Source organism: Triplophysa rosa, linkage group LG15, assembly GCF_024868665.1.
Source record: "Triplophysa rosa linkage group LG15, Trosa_1v2, whole genome shotgun sequence".
NCBI lineage: Eukaryota > Metazoa > Chordata > Actinopteri > Cypriniformes > Nemacheilidae > Triplophysa > Triplophysa rosa.
The window spans coordinates 6,502,684-6,512,468 of NC_079904.1; the positions used below are offsets into that span (position 1 = coordinate 6,502,684).

A 9,785-nucleotide genomic window follows, 5' to 3' on the forward strand; every position below is an offset into this window, starting at 1 on the left:
TATTAGTCATGTTAAAAATTATATAAAATATAGAAATGTTAGTACAGGGTGATACATTTTATTAACAGGAACAGTGTGATTGTTGCTTCCTTCTTTGACAGGAAACAAATGTTTTGGATGATGTTCTCCACCATACTCATCCCCTATATTTGTCTTTCTTGCATCTTCAAAGACACCTTTTTCAAGAAAAAAAAAACTCTTATGCATGTTTGTAACTAATCAAGCAAATTGACCACAAATCAATTATTGATACATCAAAGAATAAAACATTTATTTAAAATTATATTGATATATTTAAAGAAAAGCTCCCTTACTGTATGTCGTCAAACCTTTGGTGCAACCGGGACTTCAGTATTTATCAGGCTTGTTAAATCTTTTAAGAAACAAAAGACACATTCAACTTCGCCATTTCACATTAACACTATTGATAACTTTAAGGATAAATGACTTTGTACACACCCTCAAAGTCAATAAAGATGATGAGGTCGTCATTTTTCAGGTAATTCCGTCTGTGCAAGTCGTAGTGTTTGATGAAACTGTGCCACCCCTTTGACTCCCCGCGATAACATTTGCAGTTATTGTCATAGGTCCCAAATTTTCTTGGATTGTCCCATAAAAGTTTGCCTTCAGATACTAAAAAATAGAAGAAAAAGGGCAAATTTAATTAATATTCATTTGCAGAGATTGTTTTTTGTTGTTTAGTCATGAGAGACAGGACATACTGGCCAGATCAGTGGTGAGACTACGAGCGGAGGACATCCTCAGTTTAATGTCTGGATCCTGGTCCATCACCACTACGGTGGCCTGGCGGTTTACAGCAGGCCACTGCATGACAATGTCATTGTCACCGCTGGCCAGATGGAAGTAGAGACCGGTGTAGTTGCCTGCGTAATCAGAGTAGCTGGAAAAAGGCCGAACTTGAATGCCATACCCATAACCCTCAGGGCTGTAGAAACGAGGGCTGTTCAGGACTGTGTCATAATCTGCTGTTTGCAGAATGTGAGTGAAGTTCTGGATGCGCCAGACAGCAGCCGGGCAGCGAGTTTCTGTCAGGCTGATGTCATCGATGTATATGCCTCCAGTAGAGTTGGAGGGGTCTCCTCTCACCGCCTGGAAGACGTAGCGGAATTTAACCCCGACATCCATAGACACGTGAGCAATCTTCCATGTCTTATCATCATCAGCTGCGTAAAGAAAACGTTTTATTATTATAACTTTTATTGTGCGATAAATTATGAGTTGCACAGTTATAGTAAATCTGACAAATATAAACCATCATCAAGCTTAATTGCCTTTTCTGTTTATCTGTTTTTTCTTTTCGTTATAAGTATAAACATTCTTGAAAGGTCCGGTGTATGAAATTTAGCGGCATCTAGTGGTGAGATTGCGAATTGCAACCAACAGCTCACTCCACCCCTCCCTTTCGAAGCACTACAGTCGCTCACACGGGACTAAGATTTTCGTTTTGGTTTCTTTGCCGAAGGAGATAACGTATTTACGAAACACGCTCTTTAGAGCAGTTTGTCGGTTTATGGCTACTATAGAAACAACATGGCAAATTCCATGCAAGGGGACCGTACGGTGTATGTCGACAGAAATAGCTCATTCTAAGGTAAACATAACGCTTCATTGTGTAAGGCCTTCATACACCTCTGAAGACATAATTATGTATATTATATTGCATTTATGTCAATAAATCCTCAAAAAAAAAACACATTGGAAAATAATAAACAATTACCCCAAAGTGTCTGCACTCTCTTTAACTTGCGCACTGTCCCTGTTCCATCGTCCATCTTGACCCAAATCACCAGCCTGTCATTTGTACTACCTGTCATTTTATAGAAAAACTGAAGACATTGCACCTTCCTCTTCGGATAGAGGATGCGCGACTCGAGGAGAGCAGATTGCTTTGCGTTTCCAGTGGCAGTGTTAAAGTGCATGGTGTAACCCAAATCTAAAACAAAAGAATGTTATTGAAACTCATCATACTGCAATCACTTTGAAAAAATGTCTATTTTATACCTCTGCATTGTCCACTGAGAGTATGATCCTCAGAACCAGGTGAGCTCTTAAGATGCACCCAGTCAGCATCATCGGTCAAACTCTGTACCATCCCACAAATGTTTATGTTTTCAAATGTGCACTGGTCCAGCAGGGTAAGACTAGAGGCTGAAAAACAGCACACCACTTGCAGTCGATACATATATACTTATAATATAATATAGCTTGTGGGTTTGAGAATCAGTCCAGAACTGCATATAAAAAATGAGGCGACCTACAGCAGTTGTACATCCGATTCAGTCGAACGACATCCATCTCACTAAAGTCCAGGTATTGCCCTATGATGTACTGGAACTCAGGGATGTTGGTCGTGATAGTAGGAATACTGGGGTCTTTGTTGAAAGCGAATGGGCGATAATGCATTACAGACTCATAATCATACGGCGTGTTCAGATCCGTGACAAAACTGTCGTCGTATTTGTTGAAGTTATGCTCCAGGCCTAAAAAAACGTTGATTTTATTAAACATGGATTTAAAGTGCTATTGAGGAATATGAATAATGATATGAATATTGAATAACTAACCTTCAATGACCTGATCCAGCCAGATCTTCACGTAGTCATCTCGGTCCTGTCGAGACTGCATGTGATAAAAGCCCAGGGCATGAAGGAGCTCATGCTCAATCACAGCCTTATGATCACAGCCTGGTCCCAAAGATAGCACCTGTCCATTCTGTAGATCTCCAACATATGACCAGCACCTACCAGCAAGTGCTATTAGTGTCTTCCGTATTGTTCTTTAATACAGGCTAAAGGCAACGTAATACTGTATTTATAAAATAAAGTTATTTTTAACATGGAGATCATGCACACATAAATGAGCAATATTTTCCTCAAACGTACCCATCCCTTTTCTCAAATTTGATGTATGTCTTCTCTCCCTCATAGGGTTTAAAATCGACACATGACTTCAGGCGGTACATTTCAAATGCTTGATAGACCGCACCTTTTGCATTAAGGTCTGTGTAAAACATTGAGACATAATTATCTTCTTTGTATGGTGTCTGAGTACAACAAAAATCACCATAAATAATCTAAAAGTTGCACCTACCTAGGCTGTCAGAGAGAATGTATGGAATAGGGGACTTCCATCTGTATGTTGTGTTTAAAAGACCAACTCGACCATACTGTTAAGATGTAGATTTTAAGACTTTTAATAAGGTAGCATTAAGAATTTTGTATTACAAGCAGTGAAACTGAATTACAACATTGAATGTGTAATGCGTGCTATATACGTACGGGTATGGCTATGTCCCCCTCAATCAGCTTGGTTTTTGCTCCTGATGTAAAAAAATAACAAGATTTGGTCATATGGATTTGATCTACATTGTTAATTAATCCCAAACAAACAGTATTGCCTTTAAAATACAGTAGCAATAAAACTGCATTTTTCACATTTTTGTAATTTTATTCGAAAAATGTTCACAGTTACCAAGATTGATGAATGGGTTAAAACCAGGATCATCTTCAACCTCTGTAGAATAAACATTGTTACACATCCGTTAAGATAAACTAACTAGAAATGATACATACTGTCATTTTTTACCAGCTTACCATGAATACGAGTTGAAACTGGAATCTGAAAGGCAACAAAGTTTAATCCCAATGCATTTATAGATACAGTATAACAGCACATCACTATATAGATATCTGAAAAGTTGCATGAGGTTAAATGGTGACATTTTAAAAGACTAAATTATAAATACAGAATTACTCACAGCATGAAGTGCTACAGGTAGCACTGTACAGATGAGCAGCCACACTGAAAGCATGCTGATAAAATGTGAGGTAACAGATGTAACAGTGTTTTAAAAAGGCATAAAGCGAACTTTAGCCTTTGACCATCTTTATAGTCACACTGCTGTGGTTTTACAACGCTCCCATAAATCCTTGTTTGTAAATACACATTGTGGTATGTTGCACTTGCTGTACACAGACCGATATGTTGAATGACAGTTCAAGTCTTATAAAATTGTCCATCAGTTTGCTCAATTTAAATTGCACACTCACAAAAGAATTTTGGCCCATATAAAGAAAATACCAATGTGGTTGATAAATGTTAAAAGGTGAACAAGCATATAACCCAAAGAATAAGCAGAAGTTAAATTTAGACTTGGCTTTTCATACACCCCCAGTAACATTCTTTTTTTTAAACCAATTCAGAGATAACAATAATTAAATACAACTTTGCATACACTACATAAAATATACCAACAATACATTCAAAGTCATCTGAACATATAGAAGAAAAGATAATGAAGAAGAAAAAGAAAAGAAAAAAATAAATAAATAAAGTAAAATATCTAAATAAAATAAAAAAAACAAGTATTAATCATAGTACATGAAAGATCTCGTCATATCTCTTCAAAAAAGAAATACGTTTTTTGTTATTAATTACTCTTAGTGATTTGATTCAATGTTCTACTTCACATAAGAAGTCTATAAAGGTAGGTATTTTTTAAAGAAACCTTTGTTTGTGAAAATAGAATTTTGCCACAAGGATAAGAAAGTTAACTGTAGATTCTAAAGATTTGTTCTGGTTTTCAAAAAAGCAAATAACATCCTTAATGTGTAAATTACAGTCCATATTAACTTTAGAAAAACAAAAGAAACTCAACTCTTTCCAGAAAAGTGATGAAACATTACATGAGAAAAATAAATGACAAATATCTTCACTTTCCTTTTTACAGAAGGTGCATATATCAGCTCCCCGAGATGATGGATAATGATGCTGATGTATGACGTATTAGGTCATGGTCACAAAGTCTAAAGTCTTTTGTTTAATAAGCATTGCATGTAAATACATGCATGCAGATTACATCCCGTCTATCAGATCTCATGGGGGCAGTCTACTGTAAACTGTATCGGCGATAGTTCAGGAAGCAGCTTTCACACTGTTAACATCAGCAGGATCAAAGTCCCTTCAATAAAACTCTCCGCACTCGGCAGCCATTTTGCAGCGCCGCAGAGCAGTTATTTCTGTCATATAAGACCAAGTTCCATCTACTGGAATGGGTGGATACATATATCTCTACAATCGCTGGCTAGGGTCACAAAAAAAACATTTATTTTTAACCAACAATTAAACCTGACATAAACTCTAATCCCAATATTTGTTTCTTAAGCCAAAATGACGCTAAAAACACAGTTCTCCGGGTCGCCCCAGCTACTGCGCATGCGCTGCTCTCAGTAACGAGCCCCTCCTCCAGAGAATCGTTGGTCCTTAGCGATAAACGATTGGCTCTTTTAACTGAAAGGCGGGACTTATTTTACCAGAGCGCTGCACTTTCCCATATTATTTTTAAGTTCAATGCGGCGTCTTATAAACATAGTCTTGCTCCGCCCGCTCAGCTAAACTTCAACTGAGACTTAATGTAGACTTTCATGTCTGGTGTCGGCAGACTGGTTCCGCTGACTCTGTTGAAGATACATGAATGGTCGAGGTCGTCGTCAGGTAAGACAGAAATAAATATGTTTTTTTAACACTTTGCCGTCGATGAGGTGCTAGTCGGCTAACTGGGGGCACGATGATGTCAGTGGTTTAGATGTTTTGACTTATCCGTTTTCTTAACACGGTGCTAATTTTAATATTACTTTAATATTTGCATTACTTATGACTTTTATTATGTAAGATAAATATCTCGCCGTTGTCATCGCAATGACAGATGATCAGTCTATTTAAGATAACGTCAAATAATTTGACATATAACGTACGTTCCTGCTAAAAAATAACTAAAACCGTCACAGAAATGTTATTGGCTTTAATGGTCTTAATCGGAATTGTGTTGATTATAATTAGAACTGTAACTGTTAATGGATTTTTTTCATAACAAGTTTGAGTTTTGACGCAAGTGTTAGCAGAAGTTAGTTAAAAACGTTTGGCTGACAGGTCACAAGAAGACCTCGTGAATGTGAGTTGTAACAATGTGGTTAACTTGTTTTTCAGGTTTAAAATATATTCCTAAGTGGAAGTGGTTGGCTGTTTGCGCGATGGGTAATTCAAGTGGGCACAACAACACATTGAGTATTCCGTCAGGGAAAGGGCCACACCAGGTTGGATGCACAGACCTGATGGTGGGCCACAAAGTTCAGGTAAGTGTGCAGGACTTCAGATCAAACTTACATTGTCTGTCACCAGCAAACTTTTCAATCTTTTTCAAACCATATGTATGCGTTTTCCCAAGGGATCGTTCTTCAGACTCTACTATCCCTGCCAAGCATCGGATAATCCTCAGCTGCCAGACTGGGTTCCGTGCAGGGAGTATTTCAACGGCCTTGCTGACTTCATGAAAATGAACAGAACACTAAGTGAAAAAATCTTCAACTACCTCTTTGGTAAACATGGGCGTCTGATTGTATAGTTTACGTGTTATCTGTGATAATCTTGGAAATGTAAATTTTTGTCATGGCACTGATAGGGCAGCTCAACATGTGACTTCTGTGTAATAATAACGTTACTGTAAAATAGCACAGAAAACATGCCTTGTCACTGCAATCTGCTTTTACTAGTGTCCTGCTTTGGCTATTTCTTATATTGATTTAATGAATTTGTTCACATTAGGGTCTTGTAAAATCCCAGCAGCCTGGAATGCATCGTTTAAACCAGATGGGAAATATCCTGTGATTATATTCTCGCATGGACTAGGAGCTTTCAGGTGTACAGTAGTTACTTTAAAGACATGCAGAATTGATGCAAAATACATTTTTGTTTGAATGTTTTCTAATACGAGTGTGTTTTGTGTCGTATTTTCAGGACATTATATTCAGCCATATGTGTTGAACTGGCCTCCCAAGGTTTTATTGTTGCTGCTGTTGAACACAGGTACCTTGTTTCAATTGCAATCTATTAGCTGTGGAATCATTTATTACCTGGAGGAGTATGTTGATCTACCAACCATTAACTTTACATGAACAAGGTTACAGTTCAGCAACTTTTCTTGCTGTGTATTATGAGTGCTCCTGTATGTTATAATAGCCAACGTGTGTGAGGAGTGTGCAGACAATAGTATAAACTAGCTCATCACATTCTTACCAGTGTTTGCTGGTGGACTCACACATAACATACAAAGGACCACAGGGCTACAGGTTGTGTTAATAGCATCTGCATTCAAACTAGTTTAAAGTAGTACTAAAGGAGTGCTATTGTATGACTTAATCCTTGTTGTTAACTCATAAGTTATGAAATGAAGTTTATGCCAGTTCATTTGTGTAACCGGATTTTACAATGCAGTGTATTTGGCCTGATAAATATGAATTTTAAATATGACATTTTTTTATTGATATTTGCAGAGATGAATCTGCCTCTGCAACCTTTTACTTCAGAGAACATACCGAGTCAGGAACAAAAAAGCATGTTTCATGTGAAATATTCAAACCTGTGTCTGAAAACCTGGAGGAGGAATGGATGTACTACAGGGCGCTTAAACCAGGCGAGAAGGAGTTTTCTTTGAGAAACAAGCAGGTGAGAAAATACCATAACTAAATGTTACGTTTATCTTTCATGAAGCACAATAACTTCCGTTCAACGTAGAGCTAGTCATACTGTTCCTGGTTATTTGTTTAATCTCCATATCTGAAACGGTCTGTGGTTGGTCTGTGTTTCATGCGACAGGCTTTCTTTTTTTCTCCAGGTGAAGCAAAGAGCGGATGAATGCATTAGAGCCTTGAAAATCCTCTTTGACATCAATTCAGGAAAGTCTGTGGAAAACGTTTTACAGAGCGTGTTTGATTTGTCAACGATGGAGGTGACTATTCCAATATTACCCCTGCAAAACAAATTAATCAAAATAAGCCGAATTTGTACTGGAAGTAGAGTTTTGTTATAATGAACTGGTTTGTATTTCAGAATTCTATGGATCTGTGTAGAATAGCCATTATGGGACATTCCTTCGGAGGCGCAACAGTGATCGAGTGTTTGTGCAAGGAAGTCAAATTCAAGTATGTTACAAGAACAGATGCAATATTGCTATAATATATATAGGAACCCAGCTGGCGAAAATGACTTGTATATAACATGGGTAAAATGTTTTAGAAAAAAAATCTTGTGGCTTGACCATTGTCATGGGAACCAATCTGTTTCCAGTCAGTGTGGTTGGCTTGTTTTATCTAGCATGCTGATGTCTGTTAAAACCTCAAGCAAATTTCCTGTTTTGTTTTTTTACTTTTTTACTTGCTGCCACAACTGTGAAATGTTCAGTAGTCTCACAGCATGAAGAAGAAGAATCATTTTATTTCTTTGGGTGATTTTCAGGTGCAAAATTCATTCATAGGCAAGGACAGACAAAATAATAATAAACCTAATGTTTTTTTAGGTGCGGTGTTGCGTTGGACGCCTGGATGCTTCCTCTGGATGAAGAGATCTTTCCAAGCATAAAGCAGCCAATCTTTTTTATCAACTCTGAGAAATTTCAATGGATTGGGAATATCATTCGCATGAAGAAGCTGGACTCTGCTGTCATACCCAGAAAAATGATAACCATCAAGTCAGTAATCCATTTCTGGATTTCAAATTTAATTCATTCTGTATATATTCCATGTAATTGTGCTCTACTTCGCTGTGTTTTGGCAGAGGGACTGTGCATCAGAGCTTCCCAGATTTCACATTTCTTACCGGTAACTGGATTGGAAGGCTCATGAACCTGAAAGGCGAGATTGATCCATATATTGCTTTGGATCTTTCCAACAAGGCAACTTTGGCTTTTCTTCAACAGCATTTAGGCAAGTTATTTACCATTAATAGTATGACTTTATTCAAGTTTTAGCCCACTGGAGCAATATATAAAATGAAGAGAACATCTTTGTATTCTTGCTTACATTTGAGAAGCGTTAAAAGTAATCATTCTTTGTAAAACCCTTTTGTAATTCTGCTATCAATCTTAGGTTTGCTTGAAATGACTTTTTTCTACATGCAATAACTCGAATCATTTTTTTTTTGTATTTTAGCTCTGGACAGAAACTTCAATCAGTGGGACCCTTTAATTGATGGAAAAGATGTCAACTTGATTCCAGGAACCAATATTACTATACCACAGGCATCTATTTAATCAAGCAGCATGACTATTTTAATGTTGCCAATGCATATGTGCATATGTAACACATGGGATCTTATGATTAACAAGACCTAATCATGAATGCGAAATATGTAGAGACGACAAATTTTGACTGCTGTGTATATGATTAAATGTGGGTACAAGTAATCTGATGTAAATTTCATTAATGTAAACAGGAGCGAAACTACAAACTCTTTACAGGTTAATTATGGAAACTAACAATGAAATACTTTGCAAGAGTGCAATACGTGATTTTTAAACCTCAGTGTCCCTGTGCCTTAATGTTTTTACAGTTATGTATATAAAAATGTTATATCAATTAAATGTTACTGTACTGTTACAGTTAGCAGACAGAACAGGTTACAAATGTTAAATGTCACATCTTGTGAGGATTCATAAATCTGACCTGATTCGTTAATTCCGGATCTAAAACGTATAGTTCTTATCTGCTCTCTTAAATCAATAATATATCCACACTAATACCTGAAATTTTGAGGGCGATTTCAATCTCTTAGAAAACGTTTACATTAGAATGTACTATACAAATTTTACAAGTTGTTTGTACATTTTTGGAACTTTATTAAACAATCTTCTTAAATCCTTTGTTTGCAATTTATTTAACCTTATACAAACATGCTAAATAACATACCATTAAGACATTGATGCAAGTGCTGCA

General features: G+C 36.9%; 2 protein-coding genes across 2 annotated transcripts; one reads left to right on the forward strand and one right to left on the reverse strand.

The window, feature by feature from the left end:
* Positions 1-323: 323 nt before the first annotated feature.
* mep1a.1 (meprin A, alpha (PABA peptide hydrolase), tandem duplicate 1) lies at positions 324-3,832 on the reverse strand. Its single transcript, XM_057353263.1, has 13 exons — positions 3,779-3,832; positions 3,615-3,639; positions 3,493-3,534; positions 3,300-3,340; positions 3,112-3,187; positions 2,904-3,021; positions 2,586-2,761; positions 2,280-2,501; positions 2,023-2,169; positions 1,739-1,954; positions 723-1,184; positions 460-633; positions 324-373 (listed from the first exon to the last, which is right to left on the reverse strand). Exons 1-13 carry the CDS (start codon positions 3,830-3,832, stop codon positions 324-326), a joined length of 1,803 nt encoding a protein of 600 aa, XP_057209246.1.
* A 1,573-nt stretch (positions 3,833-5,405) lies between these two features.
* Positions 5,406-9,707, forward strand: pla2g7 (phospholipase A2, group VII (platelet-activating factor acetylhydrolase, plasma)). The gene is made up of 11 exons (XM_057353209.1): positions 5,406-5,514; positions 6,007-6,152; positions 6,245-6,395; positions 6,622-6,715; positions 6,814-6,882; positions 7,350-7,521; positions 7,691-7,804; positions 7,906-7,997; positions 8,372-8,542; positions 8,629-8,777; positions 9,003-9,707. Exons 1-11 carry the CDS (start codon positions 5,445-5,447, stop codon positions 9,101-9,103), a joined length of 1,329 nt encoding a protein of 442 aa, XP_057209192.1. The 5' UTR covers positions 5,406-5,444; the 3' UTR covers positions 9,104-9,707.
* Positions 9,708-9,785: the final 78 nt, after the last annotated feature.

Bases quoted from the DNA above. Each gene is read 5' to 3' on its own strand.
- mep1a.1 (XM_057353263.1), bottom strand. From the start codon at position 3,832: ATGCTTTCAGTGTGGCTGCTCATCTGTACAGTGCTACCTGTAGCACTT. The intron at 3,188-3,299 runs GTACGTATATAG...ACATCTTAACAG, and splicing joins AGGGGGACATAGCCATACCC to TATGGTCGAGTTGGTCTTTT. The intron at 2,170-2,279 runs GTAGGTCGCCTC...GCTGTTTTTCAG, and splicing joins GAATCGGATGTACAACTGCT to CCTCTAGTCTTACCCTGCTG.
- pla2g7 (XM_057353209.1), top strand. From the start codon at position 5,445: ATGTCTGGTGTCGGCAGACTGGTTCCGCTGACTCTGTTGAAGATACAT. The intron at 5,515-6,006 runs GTAAGACAGAAA...CTTGTTTTTCAG, and splicing joins ATGGTCGAGGTCGTCGTCAG to GTTTAAAATATATTCCTAAG. The intron at 7,805-7,905 runs GTGACTATTCCA...TTTGTATTTCAG, and splicing joins TTGATTTGTCAACGATGGAG to AATTCTATGGATCTGTGTAG.